Raw genomic sequence first — 22683 nt, 5'->3', positions numbered from 1 at the left:
CCTCTTCATCTCACCTGTACCTGATAACATTTCCTCTTTTGCCTACTTCACCTTAAGTTCTCATTACTTGTTTTTCTTACACTATTAACCTTCTTCCAAATAATTTTATTCTCCCTTAAGTTTTGTAATACTCACCTCAAATTGTATTTACCCTTTTTCCTTCCACTTCCTCTTGAACATCTCCTACTCCCTTGCACTCCTTCTCTGTAAGTAATACCTATATACCTCTCTTATCTCTTTCACTAGCAACTTATCTTCATCATCCCACTACTCGCTACTCTCTTCCACCTGCCTACCTCCCACTTTCTGCATATGGCACAGTTCTCTTGTATATGCCAGAACTGCTTCCCTAAACACTTCCCATTCCTTAGCCAGTCTCTAAGCTTCATTTACTCTCACTTTTGTCATGTTCCACTCACTCCCTCCTGATATATCTTCACACAAACTTCTTTCCTAAGCTCACTTACTTTCACCGCCCTGTTCTAACCCTTATTTCCTATTTTATGAAATTCTTCACAAATCTACACCCTCATCTTCACCAGTAAAGTATCACATATCCCACCATCTGCCTCTCTAAGAACATTTACATCAGGAGTCTCGCTTACATGCCTGTCATTCAATACAAAATCCAATTATGCTCATTTACCATCTTTCTTACTTGACTACTACAAATGACTACTGGTCATTTGTAGAGGTCAAGAGAAACATTGTTCATCAACCTGCAAGTCAAGTGGTGGGCACAAAATGCTAGCCCCGCCACCATGGCAAAAATCTCATCATAGTTACTTTTAGCAAAGTAGAGACACTTATACATTATTGTGTCCCTCTCTTTGAATAGGTATTCCCAGTCACCAGCCATTTTTTCAACACAGCTGCACAAGCTATTTCCATTCACATCACTGAGCACTCCATATCCCCAGTTGTACCCACTTTCACATTCAAATCCTCCTCCTCTAATGCTTGATCTCTCGTATCAGAACTGCTAGCACATTCACTCAGCTCCTCCCAAAATGCTCACCTCTCTTCGTCAGATTTCCTGTGTCTGGGTGCATAGTCACCCACTTCTTATGATCTACATTCTTTTTTACCCACATCAGTCTGGGGCTAACTTTCTTACGTCTTTCACACATTCCCACATGTCCTTCAGCTGAAGTGCTACCCATTCTGTTGTCCTTGCCTTAACATAACCCTTGACTTTATCCCTACACATTTCCAAACCACTCATCACTCTTACTCATTAGCTTTGTTCCACCCAGAGCTTGAATATCCAGGTTCCTTTCCTGAAACAAGCTACCTGTCTCTCCCTTCTTATCACCTCATCCAGAGCCTTTGAGGAGGAAATGCACTCTCCACTTGGCTCCTGTTACAGCTTGTAGAAACTAAAATACAAGAAGGGGAAGGTTACCAGTCCCCCACTTCCACTCCTTTTAGTAGCCTTTCACGACACTTTGGGAATATGTGGGAAGTATTCTTTCTCTCCTGTCCCAGGGATATGTTGCTACTACCATAAGTATAGCTAGTAGATTGATAATTGTGGTATATTTATGCTGTATCCCTCTGGTATGCCATTTGTTGAAAAAAGACTTCTGACATGATGTCAATTGATTTGAAATACAGGAGCAGCTCATTTATGTATTATCTGTTTTATCTTAATATTAACTTTTTTTCAGACAGTGGTGGAAGGAAGTGGCAAGCTAGACTTTGGTGAATATGAACTTGAACTCTGGGATCTGAGGTGATTTTCTTTCCCCTCTTTTATACATCTGTTATATTTAAAATGTTTCTCTGATTCTTTTTCTTGCTGTGGAATATGTAATTTGCATCTGTAATGTACTGTTTTTTGGAAAGGACTGGTAACTTGATGTTTTCAGGCTTATTTTTTAAAACCCCTTATAGGATTTGTAGTGCTGTACAGGTAGCAGAGCCAGACAGAATTGTGCATTTTTTCTCATTTCTTACATGTAAGTGAATAGAATCACCTATGAAACATTTTGTGTCAATTCAAAACAAAGTAAGGATGTACTCATGTGATCAAAAAAAGGGAAGGTGTTTCATAATCCAGGAAGATGGTGGCGACTGATGTAGAACACAACTGAACAAACAGCACCTCTCATGATTATTTAGTATCCAAGGTTATTCCAGTTTACCCTACATGTCTTTGTATTATGAATACATCATGATTTCCTTCACATTTTAGTGGAAGTATGGATAGGAATATTTAAACTCTCTGGTACTACTCAGGCTATTGACATATGAACCTTCTAACTTCTAAAAGAGCAAGAAAGATGTTTCAACGAAGTATCTTTATATTACTTTTGGGAAATGAAAGGCTTAAAAGTACAGATGCTCCTCAGCTTATGATGGGATTACATTCTGGTAGACCTATCATGAGTTGAAAATAGCATGAGTTGAAAATACATTTGATACTGTACATGTAACCTACCAAACATCACAGCTTAGCCACAGCATCACAAGAGAGTATCGTACCGCATATCGCTAGCCTTGGAGTATGGTTTCTACTGAATGCGTATCGTTATTGCACCATTGAAAAGTAAAAAAATCGTAAGTCAAACCATTGTAAGTCAGGGAGCATCTGTACAGGCCTAAGTGATATGAATGGGTGATGCTTTTCTTGAAAAGGTTCTTTAAAGCAAAATCATTCAAAGTGAAGGTATGTTTTCTTTGAAAAAGAGGAAGGAGTTTGCATTCAGAAGCTGTCCCCAAGCCAACTATTTCCAATTTTGGACATTCAAAAAAGATAGAACATTGACAATATATACATCTAAGGCTTATCAAATTACTGGTAAAGCATAGAAATATAAGATAGTTGAGGGAGAGTGGAGCACTACAGGTTGGCATAAGGAGCTTCGCAGTACCATTATATTATGGTGGTTGCCACTTTATAAGACAGTATTCCTTTAGTGATTTTTTTGCACTTGTTCACTGTTTTTCACGATGGGGGAGCACCAGAAACAAACAAACAAAGGCCCCTTTCACTCATTAGTTGTCGTCATTTGCAATGCTTCAAAACCACTGCCTCTATCTACAACCAGACCCCACAGACCTTTCCATGGTTTCTCCTGGCCACTTCACATTCCTTGGTTCAATCTGTTGGCAGCACATTGTCCCATGTATACTACTTCGTTTCAGTTTACTCTGTTCCATGCACACCTTTCACCCTCCTGCATGTTCAAGCTGCAATCACTCAAAATCTTTTTCACTCTATCCTTCCATCTCCAATTTGGTCTGCCATCTCTCCTTGTCTCCTCCACTTTTGACACATATCCTTTGTCAACCTTTCCTCACTCATTCTCTCCATGTGACCAAACCATTTCAATACACCCTCTTTTGCTCTCTCACCTACACTCTTTTTATTACCACACATCTCTCTTACCCTTCCATTACTTACTTGATCAAACCACCTCACATCACATATTGTCCTCAAACATTTCATTCTCAACACATCCACTCCCCTTCACACATCCTCACATATGGTTTCACCTCACATTCATACAATATCGTTGAAACTACTATCTCTTCAAACATATCCATTTTCACCCTCTTTTAGTGACATTTCTTTCCACTTATTCTCTAATGCTCTCAGAACCTTTGCCCCCTCACCCTCCCTATGATTCATTTCCATTGCTCCATTAGTTGTCATGTCCACTCCAAGGTGCCTGAAACACACCATTTTCTCCAAATTTTTTCCATTCAAACTCACACCCCAACTAACTTGTCCTTCTGCCCTGTTAAACCTAAGAGCTTTGCTTTTATTCACATTTACTGTCGATTTCTCCTTTCATACAATCTTCCAAACTCAGTCACCAACTTTTGCAGTTTCTCACTTGAATCTGCCACCAGTACTCTGTCATCAGCAAACAACAACTGCCTCAAATGTATCGTTTGTAATTCTACCACTACAGCGTAGGTTATCTCTGTGATTATTTATTGTACTTTCTAGAGTAGGATTTTACTTGGATAATTTTCTGGTTTTGAAACCTAATTATAGTAATCATTTATTTTTTCTTTTTAATCATTTCAGATATAGGTTTACACTGGCAATACTTATCATTATGATTGTGGTCACCAATTTAAAGACAAGCATTACTTTAGCTATGTATGAATTGTAATCATATTTGTAGGTAGTAGTTGGTAGGCACCTAATGACCAAGGAGGTGTATCACCAGTGCTACCCACCTAGGTATCAGGAGAGATAGTAATGGCTGCATAGTGAGTCAGCACTTCAGTGGCTGTCAGTTTTCACTCCTCTGACCCAGGTGGCTGTCTTTTTCTGCCTCACCCACACATGGACTTCTAGCATTCTGTCCACACACATACAATATTTCGTTATACTTACCACTTGACAAAAACTCATACAACTCATTCTTCATAACTAGAATTTCCTGCAACAATGAACACCCTGTGCTATCCCTGCCATTTGGTGAAAAGTTAGGAGCAATAGAGAGAAGGTAGAAGCATTTAGGCAGGAGCATTTGGTAGAAGTAGTTGGTAGAAACATTAGGCAGGTTCATTAGGTAGGAGTAGTCAGTTGGAGCATTAGGTACAAGCCTCTGGAAATGCTGCATTAGAGTTACTGTCAGCCAGTGACCTGTTAAGGATGAAGCATAAAGGCTAAGAAGCTGCATTGCAGCTACTGTCAGCCAGTGACCTGTTAAGGATGAAGCATAAAGGCTAAGAAGTTGCACTGCAGTTCCCTAGTTATGGCAATTCTATTGCTGTGACCATCCTCTTGAGGGAGTTCTAGTTGGGAATAGGGGTCATTAGGCAGATAGGTAGATATAGGATCTGTAAGATATAACATTTGTGATAATCCAATAATGCCCGTTGACCATCTCTCCTACTCATATATGTATACTTCTGTACATCTCTCTTTTTAAACCAGGTATTCCCAGTCACCAGTCTTTTTTCAGCACGCAGATCCACAAACTCTTCACCATTTCCATTCACAACACTGAATACCCCATGTGCACCAGTTTTACCCTCAACTGCCACATTACTCACCTTTGCATTTAAATCACCCATCACTAACATCTGGTCTCGTGCACCAAAGCTGCAAACACACTCACTTAGCTGCTTTCATGATCATTTTTCTCATGACCAGGTGCATAAGCACCAATAATCACCCATCTCTCTCCATTCACTTCCAGTTTTACCCACATCAATCTAGAATTTACTTTCTTACACTCTATCACACACTCCCACAACTCCTCCTTCAGGAGTAGTGCTACTCCTTCCTTAGCTCTCATCCTCTCACCAACTCCTGCCTCTACTCCCAAAACTTTTCCAAACCATTCCATCCCCTTTACCCTTGAGTTTCGTTTCACACAGAGCCAGAACATCCAGGTTTCTTTCCTCAAACATTCTACCTATCACTTCTTTCTTCTCATCTTGGTTACTGCCACACACGTTGACATCCCATTCTGAGCCTTCGAGGAGGATGAGCATTCTCAGCTTGACTCCCTCTTCTGTTTCCCCTTTTAGAAATTGAAATACAAGGAGGGGAGAGTTTCCAGCCCCCCCTCTCCCGCCCCCTTTAGTTGTCTTCTACGACACATGGGGAATAAATGGGAAATATTCTTTCTCTCCTATCTCCAGGGATAGGCTTGTTAAAGAGAGACTTTTGGATGGTAATGTGCTGAGAGGGGCAGCTGGAGGAATGTCTGATCACTATCTGGTGGAGGCGAAGGTGAAGATTTGTAGAGGTTACAAAAATGAAGAGAGAATGTTGGGGAGAGGAGAGTGGTGATAGTAAGTGAGCTTGGAAAGGAGACTTGTGTGAGGAAGTACCAGGAGAGATTGAATGAAGAATGGCAAAAGGTGAGAGCAAATGACGTGAGGAGAGTGGGTGAGGAATGGGATGTATTTAGGGAAGCAGTGTTGGCATGTGCAAAAGATGCATGTGGCATGAGAAAGGTGGGAGGTGGGCAGATTAGAAAGAGTAGTAAGTGATGGGATGAAGAAGGAAAGTTGATAGTGAAAGAGAAAAGAGAGGCATTTGGCTGATACTTACAAGGAAGGAGTGCAAATGGCTGGGAGATGTATAAAAGAAAGTGGGAGGAGGTCGAGAGGAAGGTGCAAGGGTTGAAAAAGAGGGCAAATGAGAGTTGATGTGAGAGGGTATCATTAAACTTAAGGGAGAATAAAAAAAAAAGTGTTTTGGAAGGAGGTGAATAACGTGCATAAGACAAGAGAACAAATGGGAACATCAGTGAAGGAGTCAAGGGGGGAAGTTATAACAGGTAGTGATGAAGTGAAGAGATGGAGTGAGTATTTTGAAGGTTTGTTGAATATGATTGATGATAGAGTGGTAGATGTAGGGTGTTTTGGTTGGGGTGGTGTGTGAAGTGAGATGGTCAGGGAGAATGGTTTGGTTAAGAAAGAAGAGGTAGTGAAAGCTTTGAGGAAGATGAAATCCAGTGAGGTGGCAGGTTTGGATGGTATTGCAGTAGAATTTATTAAGAAAGGAGCTGACTGTGTTGTTGATTGGTTGGTAAGATATATGGATCATGGTGAAGTACCTGAGGATTGGCAGAATGCATGCATAGTGCCATTTTACAAAGGCAAAGGGGATGAAGGTGAGTGTTCAAAGTACAGAGCCATAAGTTTGTTTATTATTCCTGGGAAATTATATGGGAGGGTGTTGATTGAGTGGGTGGAAGCATGTACAGAGCATCAGGTTAGGGAAGAGCGGTGTGGTTTCAGAAGCGGTAGAGGATGTATGGATGAGGTGTTTGCTTTGAAGGATGTGTGTGAGAAACAGAAAAACAGATGGATTTGTATGTAGCAATTATGTTTCTGGAGAACGCATATGATAGTGTTGATAGAGATGCTTTGTTGAAGGTCCTAAGAGCATATGATGTGGGAGGTAAGCTGCTAGAAGCAGTGAAAAGTTTTACCAAGGATGTAAGGCATGTGTATGTGTAGGAAGAGAGGAGAGTGATTGGTTCCCAGTGAAGGTTGGTCTGCGTCAGGTATGTGTGATGTCCACATGACTGTTTAATATCTTTATGGATGGGGTGGTTAGGGAGGTAAATGCAAGAGTTTTAGAGAGAGCATTGAGTATGCAGTCTGTTGGGCTGAGAGGGCCTGGGAATTAAGTTGTCGTTTGCCAGTGATACAACTCTGGTGGCTAATTCGAGTGAGTAACTGCAGAAGTTGGTAACTGAGTTTTGAAAAGTGTGTGAAAGGAGAAACTTGAGAGTAAATGTGAATAAGAGCAAGGTTATTAGGTTCAGTAGGGTTGGGGGACAAGTCATTTGGGAAGTAAGTTTGAATGGAGAAAAGTTGGAAGTGAAGTGTTATAGATATCTGGGAGTGGACTTTGCAGCAGAAGTGAATCACAGGGTGGGGGAAAGGTTCTGGGAGCAATGAAGAATGTGTGGAAGGAGAGAACGCTATCTCAAGGAGCAAAATGGGTATGTTTGAAGGAATGGTAGTTCCAGCAATATTATATGGTTGCGAGGCATGGGCTATAGAGTTGGACCGAGGAGGGTGGGTATTGGAAATTAAATGTTTAAGGACAATATATGGTGTGAGGTGGTTTGATCGAGTAAGTAATGAAAGGGTAAGAGAGATATGTGGAAATAAAAAGAATGTGGTTGAGAGAGCAGAAGAGGGTGTGTTGAAATGGTTTGGACATATGGAGAGAATGAGTGAGGAAACTTTGACCAAGAGGATATATGTGTCAGAGGTTGAGGGCACAAGTCGAAGCAGGAGACCAAATCATAGGTGGAAGGATGGAGTGAAAAAGATTTTGAGCGATTGGGGCCTGAACATAGAGGATGGTGAGAGGCATGCAAGGAATAAAGTGAATTGGAACGATGTGGTATACTGGGGTTGACGTGTTATCAATGGACTGAACTAGGGCATGTGAAATGTCTGGGGTAAACCATGGAAAGATCTGTGGGGCCTAGCTGTGGATTGGGAGCTGTGGTTTTGGTGCATTACACATGACAGCTAGAGAATGAGCGTGAAAGAATGTGTCGTCTTTTTGTCTGTTTTCCTGGTGCTACCTCACTGATGCAGGGGGTGGCAATGATGTTTCCTATGGGGTGGAGTGGCACCGGGAATGGATGAAGGCAAGCACGTAGGAATTTATACATGTGTATATATGTATATGTCTGTGTATGTGTATGTATGTTTATGTGTATAATTTGAGATGTATATGTAAGTGTATGTGATTGTATGTATGTATGCATAAGGGAAATATACCCACAAATCGTTGTTCAGCAACAATACACCATGTGTGAGCAGAACATAACGTACATAACAGATTAATGTGTTCACTCTTCACAGGAGCCACCACAAACATTATCTTGTAAGTGTGTGGAGCGGGTGGTGTCTCACATGGTGAGGGCTTGCTACCTGAGGCTGGGTGTCGCCACAACTGGGGACGAAGTCCCTGCTGGTGGGTGGGTGGGTGGGTATTCCCCATGACCCATGAGTGTCATAATATTGTAGAAACCCTGGGGCATAGGTGTCATTGGTTTCACAAAGTTAAGCGGCTGTTGCCGTTCAGTTCACCGAATATTGCTTAACTGGCTTCACCTTTACGACTTCACCTGACCTGTCCCACACCTTTGAAGTGATGCATTGTCCTGTGCGCAGACAGGGGGGCCCATGGGCAGCATAACGACGTCACTTGCTTGGGTGCCCTGCATGCGAGCCTGTCTTTCTGCTGTGGCCCACTCCCTGTTTCACAGAGCAGTTCTCTAGTGCCGGTTTATCAGATAATGTTGCTGGGACACCATCTTACAGCTGCCTTCCTGCTACCAGCTGTTTGGATGACTTATCCCCCTCTCTTAGGGTGGTTTTGAGATATTGGAGGATAGCCTGAGTTGCTTTGCTGTTGTGCAGGCTACCTTCAACACCTGTGTTGCCCCTCAGCATCCATTTGGCTGCCTTTACCACTGCTTTGGCGCATCCATTGGACTTAGGGAAGTGGGTTGAGAAGATCTGGGCCATGATTCCCCATTTTTTGGTGAAAGCTTCCATCTCTTTGCTGCCTAGATTGGTTTCCTCGTCCTAGGCAATTTCCTTGGGTGCGCCCCATCTGAAAGTGAGCAGCCTCGTGATAACTTGGATTTTCTGGCATAGGTTTGAATCCTACTCACTGCACCATGGAAGAAGTGCATTGAAAGCAGGTAGTCTGTCCTCAATTGATTATAAAGAAGTATCCTTTCACAGGAGAGTGGTGGCATCACCTTATCTCAGTCTAATTCCTGTCTCCAACTGCCTAGCGAGCATTCCCACATGCCCACCACCCAACTACTGTACCACACACTAAACCCTACAGTGATGGAGGAGTTCAAAGAATTTGTGAACTTCAATATGGCACATTCGATTTAACGGACTTTCGGCATTAACAGACACACCTTACCCCTATTAGTCAGTTAAATCGAGGTTTTGCTGTATATATATTTTTTATGTTATGTTATAATTCATCTTACTTAGCCACTGTCTCCTGTGTTAGCGAGGTAGTGCAAGGAAACATGAAAGAATGCTTCAACCCATCCACATGCACATGTATATACATAAACCCCCACGCACTCACATATACATACCTATACGTTTCAACATATACGTACATATACATACACAGACATATACATTTATACGCATGTACATATTCATACTTGCTGCCTTCATCCACTCCCGTCGAAACCCAGCCACACATGAAATGGCAGCCCCCGCGCATGTTCGAGGTAGCGCTAGGAAAAGATAACAAAGGCCACTTTCGTTCACAATCAGTCTTTAGAAACTGTCATGTGTAATGCACCGAAGTCACAGCTTCCTTTCCACATCCAGGCTTATAAAACTTTCCATGGTTTACCGTAGATGCTTCACATGCCCTGGTTCGATCCATTGACAGCACGTCAACCCCGGTATACCACATCGTTCCAATTCACTCTATTCTTTGCATGCCATTCACCCTCCTGTATGTTTAGGCCCTGATTGCTCAAAATCTTTTTCACTCCATCCTTCTACCTCCAATTTGGTCTCCCACTTCTCATCGTTCCCTCCACCTCTGACACATATATCCTCTATGTCAATCTTTCCTCACACATTCTCTCCATGTGACCAAACCATTTCAATACACCCTCTTCTGCTTTCTCAACCACACTCTTTTTATTACTACACATCTCTCTTACCCTTTCATCACTTTGTCGCTGTCTCCCGCCTTAGCGAGGTAGCGCAAGGAGACAGATGAAGGAATGGCCCAACCCACCCACATACACATGTATATACATACACGTCCACACACAGGACATATACATACCTATACATCTCAACATATACATATATATACACACACAGACATTTTTAATTTTTTTTTTTTTCATACTATTCGCTATTTCCCGCGATAGCGAGGTAGTGTTAAGAACAGAGGACTGGGCCTTTGAGGGAATATCCTCACCTGGACCTCTTCTCTGTTCCTTCTTTTGGAAAAAAAAAAAAAAAAAAAAAACACGAGAGGGGAGGATTTCCAGCCCCCCCGCTCCCTTCCCTTTTAGTCGCCTTTTACGACACGTAGGGAATACGTGGGAAGTATTCTTTCTCCCCTATCCCCAGGGAATACACACAGACATATACACATGTATATAATTCATACTGTCTGCCCTTATTCATTCACGATGCCACCCCGCCACTCATGAAATGACAACCCCTCCCCCCGCATGTGCGTGAGGTAGTGCTAGGAAAAGACAACGAAGGCCACATTCGTTCACACTCAGTCTCTAGCTGTCATGAAATAATGCACTGACACCACAGCTTCCTTTATACACCCAGGCCCCACAAAACTTTCCTTGGTTTACCCAAGATGCTTCACATGCCCTGGTTCAATCCATAGACAGCTTGTCAACCCCGGTATAGCACATGGTTCCAATACACTTTCTTCCTTACACGCCTTTCACCCTCCTGTTTGTTCAGGCCCCGATTACTCAATATCTTTTTCACTCCATCTTTCCACATCCAATTTGGTTTCCCACTTCTCCTCATTCTGTCCACCTCTGACACATATATCCTCTTGGTCAATCTTTCCTCACTCATTCTCTCCATGTGCCCTAAACCATTTCAAAACACCCTTTTCTGCTCTCTCAACCACTCTCTTTTTATTTCCACACATCTCTCTTACCCTTACGTTACTTACTCGATCAAACCACCTCACACCACACATTGTCCTCAAACATCTCATTTCCAGCACATCCATCCTCCTGCGCACAACTTTATCCATAGCCCACGCCTCGCAACCATACAACATTGTTGGAACCACTATTCCTTCAAACATACCCATTTTTGCTTTCCGAGATAATGTTCTCGACTTCCACACATTCTTCAAGGCTCCCAGAACTTTCGCCCCCTCCCCCACCCTATGATCCACTTCCGCTTCCATGGTTCCATCTGCTGCCAAATCCACTCCCAGATATCTAAAACACTTTACTTCCTCCAGTTTTTCTCCATTCAAACTTACCTCCCAATTGACTTGACCCTCAACCCTACTGTACCTAATAACCTTGCTCTTATTCACATTTACTCTTAACTTTCTTCTTTCACACACTTTACCAAACTCAGTCACCAGCTTCTGCAGTTTCTCACATGAATCAGCCACCAGTGCTGTATCATCAGCGAACAACAACTGACTCACTTCCCAAGCTCTCTCATCCCCAACAGACTTCATACTTGCCCCTCTTTCAAAAACTCTTGCATTCACCTCCCCAACAACCCCATCCATAAACAAATTAAACAACCATGGAGACATCACACACCCCTGCCGCAAACCTACATTCACTGAGAACCAATCACTTTCCTCTCTTCCTACACGTACACATGCCTTACATCCTCGATAAAAACTTTTCACTGCTTCTAACAACTTGCCTCCCACACCATATATTCTTAATACCTTCCACAGAGCATCTCTATCAACTCTATCATATGCCTTCTCCAGATCTAAATGCTACATACAAATCCATTTGCTCTTCTAAGTATTTCTCACATACATTCTTCAGAGCAAACACCTGATCCACACATCCTCTACCACTTCTGAAACCACACTGCTCTTCCCCAATCTGATGCTCTGTACATGCCTTCACCCTCTCAATCAATACTCTCCCATATAATTTACCAGGAATACTCAACAAACTTATACCTCTGTAATTTGAGCACTCACTCTTATCCCCTTTCCCTTTGTACAATGGCACTATGCACGCATTCCGCCAATCCTCAGGCACCTCGCCATGAGTCATACATACATTAAATAACCTTAACAACCAGTCAACAATACAGTCACCCCCTTTTTTAATAAATTCCACTTCAATACCATCCAAACCTGCTGCCTTGGCGGCTTTCATCTTCCGCAAAGCTTTTACTACCTCTTCTCTGTTTACCAAATCATTTTCCCTAACCCTCTCACCTTGCACACCACCTCGACCAAAACACCCTATATCTGCCACTCTATCACCAACCACATTCAACAAACCTTCAAAATACTCACTCCATCTCCTTCTCACATCACCACTACTTGTTATCACCTCCTCATTTGCGCCCTTCACTGAAGTTCCCATTTGCTCCTTTGTCTTATGCACTTTATTTACCTCCTTCCAGAACATCTTTTTATTCTCCCTAAAATTTAATGTTACTCTCTCACCCCAACTCTCATTTGCCCTCTTTTTCACCTCTTGCACCTTTCTCTTGACCTCCTGTCTCTTTCTTTTATACATCTCTCACTCAATTGCATTTTTTCCAAGCAAAAATCGTCCAAATGCCTCTCTCTTCTCTTTCACTAATAATCTTACTTCTTCATCCCACCACTTACTATATATATATATATATATATATATATATATATATATATATATCCCTGGGGATAGGGGTGAAAGAATACTTCCCACGCATTCCTCGCGTGTCGTAGAAGGCGACTAGAGGGGACGGGAGCGGGGGGCTCCCCAGAAATCTTCCCCTCCTTGTATTTTTTAACTTTCTAAAATGGGAAACAGAAGAAGGAGTCACGCGGGGAGTGCTCATCCTCCTCGAAGGCTCAGACTGGGGTGTCTAAATGTGTGTGGATGTAACCAAGATGTGAAAAAAGGAGAGATAGGTAGTATGTTTGAGGAAAGGAACCTGGATGTTTTAGCTCTGAGTGAAACGAAGCTCAAGGGTAAAGGGGAAGAGTGGTTTGGGAATGTCTTGGGAGTAAAGTCAGGGGTTAGTGAGAGGACAAGAGCAAGGGAAGGAGTAGCAGTACTCCTGAAACAGTTGTGGGAGTATGTGATAGAATGTAAGAAAGTAAATTCTCGATTAATATGGGTAAAACTGAAAGTTGATGGAGAGAGATGGGTATTTATTGGTATATGCACCTGGGCATGAGAAGAAAGGTCATGAGAGGCAAGTGTTTTGGGAGCAGCTGAATGAGTGTGTTAGTGGTTTTGATGCACGAGACCGGGTTATAGTGTTGGGTGATTTGAATGCAAAGGTGAGTAATGTGGGAGTTGAGGGAATAATTGGTATACATGGGGTGTTCAGTGTTGTAAATGGAAATGGTGAAGAGCTTGTAGATTTATGTGCTGAAAAAGGACTGGTGATTAGGAATACCTGGTTTAAAAAGTGAGATATACATAAGTATACGTATGTAAGTAGGAGAGATGGCCAGAGAGCGTTATTGGATTACGTGTTAATTGACAGGTGCACGAAAGAGAGACTTTTGGATGTTAATGTGCTGAGAGGTGCAACTGGAGGGATGTCTGATCATTATCTTGTGGAGGCTAAGGTGAAGATTTGTATGGGTTTTCAGAAAAGAAGAGTGAATGTTGGGGTGAAGAGGGTGGTGAGAGTAAGTGAGCTTGGGAAGGAGACTTGTGTGAGGAAGTACCAGGAGAGACTGAGTACAGAATGGAAAAAGGTGAGAACAATGGAAGCAAGGGGAGTTTGGGAGGAATGGGATGTATTTAGGGAATCAGTGATGGATTGCGCAAAAGATGCTTGTGGCATGAGAAGAGTGGGAGGTGGGTTGATTAGAAAGGGTAGTGAGTGGTGGGATGAAGAAGTAAGATTATTAGTGAAAGAGAAGAGAGAGGCATTTGGACAATTTTTGTAGGGAAAAAAAGCAATTGAGTGGGAGATGTATAAAAGAAAGAGACAGGAGGTGAAGAGAAAGGTGCAAGAGGTGAAAAAGAGGGCAAATGAGAGCTGGGGTGAGAGAGTATCATTAGATTTTAGGGAGAATAAAAAGATGTTCTGGAAGGAGGTAAATAAAGTGCGTAAGACAAGGGAGCAAATGGGAACTTCAGTGAAGGGCGCAAATGGGGAGATGATAACAAGTAGTGGTGATGTGAGAAGGAGATGGAGTGAGTATTTTGAAGGTTTGTTGAATGTGTTTGGTGATAGAGTGGGGGATATAGGGTGTTTTGGTCAAGGTGGTGTGCAAAGTGAGAGGGTTAGGGAAATTGATTTGGGAAACAGAGAAGAGGTAGTAAAAGCTTTGCGGAAGATGAAAGCCGCCAAGGCAGCAGGTTTGGATGGTATTGAAGTGGAATTTATTAAAAAAGGGGGTGACTGTATTGTTGACTGGTTGTTAAGGTTATTTAATGTATGTATGACTCATGGCGAGGTGCCTGAGGATTGGCGGAATGCGTGCATAGTGCCATTGTACAAAGGGAAAGGGGATAAGAGTGAGTGCTCAAATTACAGAGGTATAAGTTTGTTGAGTATTCCTGGTAAATTATATGGGAGGGTATTGATTGAGAGGGTGAAGGCATGTACAGAGCATCAGATTGGGGAAGAGCAGTGTGGTTTCAGAAGTGGTAGAGGATGTGTGGATCAGGTGTTTGCTTTGAAGAATGTATGTGAGAAATACTTAGAAGAGCAAATGGATTTGTATGTAGCATTTAGATCTGGAGAAGGCATATGATAGAGTTGATAGAGATGCTCTGTGGAAGGTATTAAGAATATATGGTGTGGGAGGCAAGTTGTTAGAAGCAGTGAAAAGTTTTTATCGAGGATGTAAGGCATATGTACGTGTAGGAAGAGAGGAAAGTGATTGGTTCTCAGTGAATGTAGGTTTGCGGCAGGGGTGTGTGATTTCTCCATGGTTGTTTAATTTGTTTATTGATGGGGTTGTTAGGGAGGTGAATGCAAGAGTTTTTGAAAGAGGGGCAAGTATGAAGTCTGTTGGGGATGAGAGAGCTTGGGAAGTGAGTCAGTTGTTGTTCGCTGATGATACAGCGCTGGCGGCTGATTCATGTGAGAAACTGCAGAAGCTGGTGACTGAGTTTGGTAAAGTGTGTGAAAGAAGAAAGTTAAGAGTAAATGTGAATAAGAGCAAGGTAATTAGGTACAGTAGGGTTGAGGGTCAAGTCAATTGGGAGGTAAGTTTGAATGGAGAAAAACTGGAGGAAGTAAAGTGTTTTAGATATCTGGGATTGGATCTGGCAGCGGATGGAACCATGGAAGCGGAAGTGGATCATAGGGTGGGGGAGGGGGCGAAAATCCTGGGAGCCTTGAAGTATGTGTGGAAGTCGAGAACATTATCTCGGAAAGCAAAAATTGGTATGTTTGAAGGAATAGTGGTTCCAACAATGTTATATGGTTGCGAGGCGTGGGCTATGGATAGAGTTGTGCGCAGGAGGATGGATGTGCTGGAAATGAGATGTTTGCGGACAATGTGTGTTGTGAGGTGGTTTGATCGAGTAAGTAACGTAAGGGTAAGAGAGATGTGTGGAAATAAAAAGAGCGTGGTTGAGAGAGCAGAAGAGGGTGTTTTGAAATGGTTTGGGCACATGGAGAGAATGAGTGAGGAAAGATTGACCAAGAGGATATATGTGTCGGAGGTGGAGGGAACGAGGAGAAGTGGGAGACCAAATTGGAGGTGGAAAGATGGAGTGAATAAGATTTTGTGTGATCGGGGCCTGAACATGCAGAAGGGTGAAAGGAGGGCAAGGAATAGAGTGAATTGGATCGATGTGGTATACCGGGGTTGACGTGCTGTCAGTGGATTGAATCGGGGCATGTGAAGCGTCTGGGGTAAACTATGGAAAGCTGTGTAGGTATGTATATTTGCGTGTGTGGACGTATGTATATACATGTGTATGGGGTTGGGTTGGGCCATTTCTTTCGTCTGTTTCCTTGCGCTACCTTGCAAACGCGGGAGACCGCAAAAAAAAAAAATATATATATATATTTTTTTTTTTTTTTTTTCATACGATTCGCCATTTCCCGCATTTGCGAGGTAGCATTAAGAACAGAGGACTGGGCCTTAGAGGGAAAATCCTCACCTGGCCCCCTTCTCTGTTCCTTCTTTTGGAAAATTAAAAAAAAACGAGAGGGGAGGATTTCCAGCCACCCGCTCCCTCCCCTTTTAGTCGCCTTCTACGACACGCAGGGAATACGTGGGAAGTATTCTTTCTCCCCTATCCCCAGGGATAATATATATATATATATATATATATATTTCTTCTTTCTTTCAAACTATTCGCCATTTCCCGCATTAGCGAGGTAGCGTTAAGAACAGAGGACTGGGCCTTGAGGGAATACCCTCACCTGGCCCAATTCTCTGTTCCTTCTTTTGGAAAATTAAAAAAAAAACGAGAGGGGAGGATTTCCAGCCCCCCGCTCCCTCCCCTTTTAGTCGCCTTCTACGACACGCAGGAAATACGTGGGAAGTATTCTTTCTCCCCTATCCCCAGGGATATATATATATATATTATCCCTGGGATAGGGGATTAAGAATACTTCCCACGTAATCCCTGCGTGTCGATATATATACATATGTACGTTGAGATTTATAGGTATGTATATTTGCGTGTGTGGATGTATATTTATGTACATGTGTATGTGGGTGGGTTGGGCCATTCTTTCGTCTGTTTCCTTGCGCTACCTTGCTAACGTAGGAGACAGCGACAAAGCAAAAGGGAAATAGGGGATGGGGAGAAAGAATACTTCCCACGCATTCCTTACGTGTCGTAGAAGGTGACTAAAGGGGATGGGAGCGGGTGACTGGAAACCCTCCCCTTGTTGTATTTTAACTTTCTAAAAGGGGAAACAGAAGAAAGAGTCACGCGGGGAGTGCTCATCCTCCTCAAAGGCTCAGATTGGGGTGTCTAAATGTGTGTGGATGTAACCAAGATGAGAAAAAAAGGAGAGATAGGTAGTATGTTTGAGGAAAGGAACCTGGATGTTTTGGCTCTGAGTGAAACGAAGTTCAAGGATAAAGGGGAAGAGGGGTTTGGGAATGTCTTGGGAGTAAAGTCAGGGGTTAGTGAGAGGACTAGAGCAAAGGAAGGCATAGCACTACTCCTGAAACAGGAGTTGTGGGAGTATGTGATAGAGTGTAAGAAAGTAAACTCTTGATTGATATGGGTAAAACTGTAAGTTGATGGAGAGTGATGGGTAATTATTGGTGCATATGCACCTTGGCATGAGAAGGAAGATCATGAGAGGCAAGCGTTTTGGGAGCAGCTGAGTGAGTGTGTTAGTAGTTTAGATGCACGAGACTGGGTTATAGTGTTGGGTGATTTGAATGCAAAGGTGAGTAATGTGGCAGTTGAGGGAATAATTGGTTTACATGGGGTGTTCAGTGTTGTAAATGGAAATGGTGAAGAGCTTGTAGATTTATGTGCTGAAAAAGGATTGGTGATTGGGAATACCTGGTTTAAAAAGAGAGATATACATAAGTGTACGTATGTAAGTAGGAGAGATGGCCAAAGAGTGTTATTGGATTACATGTTAATTGATAGGTGTGCGAAAGAGAGACTTTTGGATGTTAATGTGCTGAGAGGTGCAACTGGAGGGATGTCTGATCATTATCTTGTGGAGGCTAAGGTGAAGATTTGTAGAGGTTTTCAGAAAAGAGAGAATTTTGGGGGGTGAAGAGGGGGTGAGAGAAAATGACCCGGGAAAAGGAAATTTGGGTGTGGGGAAGTACAAAGGAAAACTAAAGTACAGAAGGGAAAAAAAGGGAAAAACAAAAAAACGAAAGGGGGATTGGAGGGGGAAATTTAAATTTAAATTTGGGGAAACCCATGAGGGCCCTTCCACAAAAGATGCTTGGGCATAAGAAAAATGGGAGGGGCCCCAATTAAAAAGGGTATGAGTGGGGGGATAAGAAGTAAATTTTTAATTTGAAAGAAAGATAACATATGACGATTTTGCAGAGAAATAATCCCAAAGGGAGTGGAGATGTATAAAAAAAAAGGGGCCCGGGGTTAGGAAAAGGTGCAAGGGGTTTGAAAAAGGGGGCAAATGAGATTTTGGGGTGAGAAAATTATCTTTAAAATTTGGGGAAGAATAAAAAGATCCCTTTGGAAGGGGTAAAAAAAGTGCAAAACCCCAAGGGAAAAAATGGGAACTTCATGAAGGGGGCAAAGGGGGAGGGGGATAATATGTAGGGGTGAATTGGGTGGGAGATGGAGTATTTTTTGAAGGTTTTTTGAATTGTTTTAAAGTTAAGGCAGATATGGGGTTTTGGGGGGGGGGGGGTTTTGGGGGGTTTGGGGGGGGGGGGGGTGGGTTGGGGGGGGGGGGGACAAAAAGAAGGGTTAGGGGGGATGTTTTTGGAAAAACAAAAAAAGGGGTAGAAAAAGCTTTGCGGAAAAATGAAACCCGAAAAGGGCAGGGGTTTTGGGGAGGGTCTGCTGGAATTTATTAAAAAGGGGGGGTGCCCTTTTTTTTAAACGGGTTGGTGAGATTTTTTTAATGTATTAAAACTCAGGGAGGTCCCTGGGGAAATTGGGTGGAATTTTAAATAGTCCCATTTAAAAAGGGAAAAGGGGGAAAAAGGGTGTTTGGGTTAAAATTTAAACCGGGGTATAATTTGTTTTACTCAGGGGAAATTAAAAGGGAGGGAAATTGAAAAGGGGTGAAGGCTTTAAAACACATTTTTTGGGGAAAAACATGTATTTCAAAAGGGGGAAAGGGGATTGGGGATCGGGTTTTTTGTTTTTGAAGAATTATGAGAAATATTAAAAGAAAATGGATTTTTTTTTGGAAAGGGGGGCAAGTTTTGAAATCTTTTGGGGATGAGAAGTTTGGGGAATACATTTGTTTTCACTGATAAACAGTGCTGGGGGCTAAATTCATTAGAAACTCAAAGCGGGGGTTTTGATTTTGGTAAAGTGGGGAAAGAAGAAATTTAAGATAAATGTAATAAGGGGAAGGGTTATTATTCAGTGGGTTTGGGGGCCAAGTCATTGGGGGGGTTTAAATTTGGAAAAAACGGAAAGGAAGGAAGTTTTAAAGGGGGGTGGACCGGGCACCCGGATAACCAGGAAGCGAATTGGATATAGGGGGGGGGGGGAAAAATTCGGGGAGCCTTGAAGAATGTGGGGAATCGAGAACTTTAAACCGAAAGAAAAAAGGGGTTATGTTTGAAGGAAAGGGGTTTCCCAAAACAATTTTGTAGGGTTTGCGAGGCGGGGTTTATGGAAAAGGGTTTGCGCAAAAAGGATGGATGTGCGGGAAAATTTAGAGGGTTTGAGGACAATGGGGTGGGTGAGGGGGTTTGATCGAGAAGTAACAAAGGGTAAAAGAGATTTTGGGGAAAAAAAAGGGCGGTTGAGAGAGCAAAAAGGGGGTGTTTGAAAGGGTTTTGGGGCACATGGAAGAATGAGTGAGGAAAGTTTAACCAAAGGAAAAAGTTTTGGGAAAGGGGGAGGGAACGAGGAAAGAGGGAGCCAAAATTGGAGGGGGAAAGAGGGATAAAAAAATTTTGTGTATCGGGGCCTAAACCCTGCAGGAGGGGAAAGGGGGGAAAGGGAATAGAGTGAATTGGGGCAAATGGGGTAAAACCGGGTTTAAGTCCCCTTCCCAGGGGTTTGAATAAAGGGCCCAATGTGAAGGCCCGGGGGGAAACCCCGGGAAACTGTGAAATTTATGTAATTTCGTTTTGGGGACGTATGTATAACCTGTGTATGGGGGGGGGGGCCTTTTTTCCCTTTCGTTTTTTCCCTTGCCAACCAATCGCAATGGGGGGGGACGCGACAAAGAAAAAAAAAAAAAAAAAAAATGGTTTTTAAATGTAGTTTTTAAAGGACCGGGAAAGGGCCCTATAAAAGGGGTTAAAAAAGAGTTTCTCGGGGAAGGGTTAAGAATATATGGTGTGGGGGGCAATGTTAGAAGCAGTGAAAATTTTTATTGAGGATTTAAGGCATTTTTAATTGTAGAAGAGGGGAAAGTATTGGTTCTCATAAATGTAGGTTGGGGACGGGGGTGTGCATGTCCCCCTATGTTTTTTTAATTTTTTTTTGGAGGGGGTTTTTTTGGGGGGGGAAGGCAAAAATTTTTGGGGAAAGATTACAAGAGGGCAGTCTTTTTGGGGAGAAGAGCTGGGAAGTAATTTCAGTTTTTTTGTTTGCTGATCAACAGCACTTTTGGGCTGTTTCCATTGAAAAAACGGCCAAAACCCCTGGTGACTTTTTTTGGGGAAAGTGTGTGAAAGAAAAAAAGTTTACGTAGAGTAAAATTAGGGGAAAGGGTTATTGGGTTTACAATAGGGTTGAGGGAAAATTTCCATTGGGGGGAAAGTTTAATGGAAAAAACTGGGGGAATGAAGTTTTTTTGGGATAATTGGGAGGGTTTGGGGCCCAAGGGGAAATGGAACCTTTGGAAGCTAAGTAAACCCAAATAATAAAGGGAGGGGGGCAAAAGTTCGGAGCATTGAAAATTTTGGGGAATTGAAAACTTTACTGGGAAAGGAGAAAGGGGTATTTTTTGAAGGAATAGTTTTCTAACAAGGGAATATGGTTCCCAAGGGCAGGGGCTATAGAAGAGTTGGGGGAAGGGGGTTGGGGCGGGAAAGAGTTTTTTGGGGATAGTATGTAGTGTGGGGTTTTTGTTTGGGAGTAAGAAATAAATGGGGTAAGGGGGATGTGGGGAAATAAAAAAGATGGGGAAAGAGATGCAGAAGGGGGTTTTGAAAGGGTTTGGTTTCCCCAGGGAAAAGAAAAAATTGGGGAAAATTGCCCCAAAAAGGATATATTTTTAGGGGGGGAGGAACGAGGAGACGGGGGAAAGGGGGAGACCAAATTTGGAGGGGAAAAGATGGTAAAAAAATTATTCTAGTGATTATGTCCTAACATGCAGGGGGGGAAAGGGCGTGAAAGGGAATAGATTTAAATTTGGAACAATTTTGTATACCAAGGTCAACATCCCGTCATGGTTTAAACCCCGGGGCAGTGAACGTCTGGGAAAAAACCTTTGGAAAGTTCGGGGGGGGCCTGCTGGGGTAAGGGATGTGTTTTCCCAGTGCAGATACATGACAGTTTAAAAACTGAGTGTGAAAAAAAAGGGGCCTTTTTTTCTTTTCCTACGCACCCCCGGGACACCGGAGGAGGGATTTTTTATCATGTGTGGCGGGTCCGATTGGAATGAAAAAAGGGGCAGACACTATAAATTTTTTTAAAAATTGATATAGAAATATTCTTTTGTGGTTATATTTTGTAAACGTTAGATGTATGGGGATGTAAAATTTGCGTTAAAAATGTACATGGGGTATTTTGGGGGGTTGGGGAAATTCCCCCCCCCCCCCCCCCCGCCCCCCCCCCCTTGTTTCCTTGCGCTAAAATCACTAAAAACGGGAGACAGTGAAAAAGCAAAATAGATAAAATAGAAAAATAAAAATGTGGTGTTTTATCCCGGGGGAAGGGGGATTAAAAAATATTTCCCGCTACCCCCCTGTTTGCGTAGAAGGCGACAAAAAGGGGAGGGGGGGGGGCAGGAAACCCCTCCCCTCCGTTTTTTTTTTTTTTTTTTTTTTAAAATTTTTCCAAAAAAGGGAAAACCAAGGGGGGGCCAGGTGGGGAATTTCCAAAAAAAGGCCCAGTCCTTTTTTTTCTTAACCTCCCCACGCTAACGCGGGAAATGGCGAAAAAGTTTAAAAAGGAAAAAAATATATAAAATATAAAAAAATTAAATATATAATTATAATATATATATAATATATATAAATATATAACGGGATAAATCGATTGGGGCTAAAGGATTTTTGTAAAGATTATTTGATCTGACACTTGTGGTTCAGGTCAAAGGTTAGTGTGGTATCGAGGGTGTAGTGAAGACGCGTTTCTCGAGGGTGGAGTTAATGAAGGTTTATCAAGGGTGTAGTGAAGATGAGTTGGTGGGTGTCTGCTTTCATGGTGAACATGATAGTGAATGATAGTGTGGCGGGAGACGTACTACATTATCTCACATAATCTGAGTGTTTGAAATATCTCCCCGAATATATATATATGGAGAAAAACTGGAGGAAGTGAAGTGTTTTAGATATCTGGGAGTGGATCTGGCAGCGGATGGAACCATGGAAGCGGAAGTGGATCATAGGGTGGGGGAGGGGGCGATAATTCTGGGAGCCTTGAAGAATGTGTGGAAATCAAGAACATTATCTCGGAAAGCAAAAATGGGTATGTTTGAAGGAATAGTGGTTCCAACAATGTTGTATGGTTGCGAGGCGTGGGCTATGGATAGAGTTGTGCGCAGGAGGATGGATGTGCTGGAAATGAGATGTTTGAGGACAATGTGTGGTGTGAGGTGGTTTGATCGAGTAAGTAACGTAAGGGTAAGAGAGATGTGTGGAAATAAAAAGAGCGTGGTTGAGAGAGCAGAAGAGGGTGTTTTGAAATGGTTTGGTCACATGGAGAGAATGAGTGAGGAAAGATTGACCAAGAGGATATATGTGTC

At 42.6% G+C, this 22683-nt stretch overlaps 1 protein-coding gene across 4 annotated transcripts in view; it reads left to right on the top strand.

Annotated features, from left to right (window-relative positions):
- The window catches only part of LOC139758198 (uncharacterized), a 122883-nt gene that overhangs the window by 75446 nt on the left and 24754 nt on the right, over window positions 1-22683 (top strand). For all 4 annotated transcript variants that reach the window (XR_011714792.1, XR_011714791.1, XM_071679440.1 and 1 more), the window contains exon 2: window positions 1671-1735. Coding sequence is in view for 2 of the 4 variants with exons in the window: in XM_071679440.1 (XP_071535541.1) it covers window positions 1671-1735 (65 nt within the window). In the remaining 2 variants the exon portion in view is untranslated. The remainder of the gene's footprint in view (window positions 1-1670; window positions 1736-22683) is intronic.

The sequence above is a fragment of the Panulirus ornatus genome, chromosome 29, assembly GCF_036320965.1.
Source record: "Panulirus ornatus isolate Po-2019 chromosome 29, ASM3632096v1, whole genome shotgun sequence".
In the NCBI taxonomy this organism is placed as follows: domain Eukaryota; kingdom Metazoa; phylum Arthropoda; class Malacostraca; order Decapoda; family Palinuridae; genus Panulirus; species Panulirus ornatus.
This window is presented reverse-complemented; position numbering and strand designations above follow the sequence as displayed.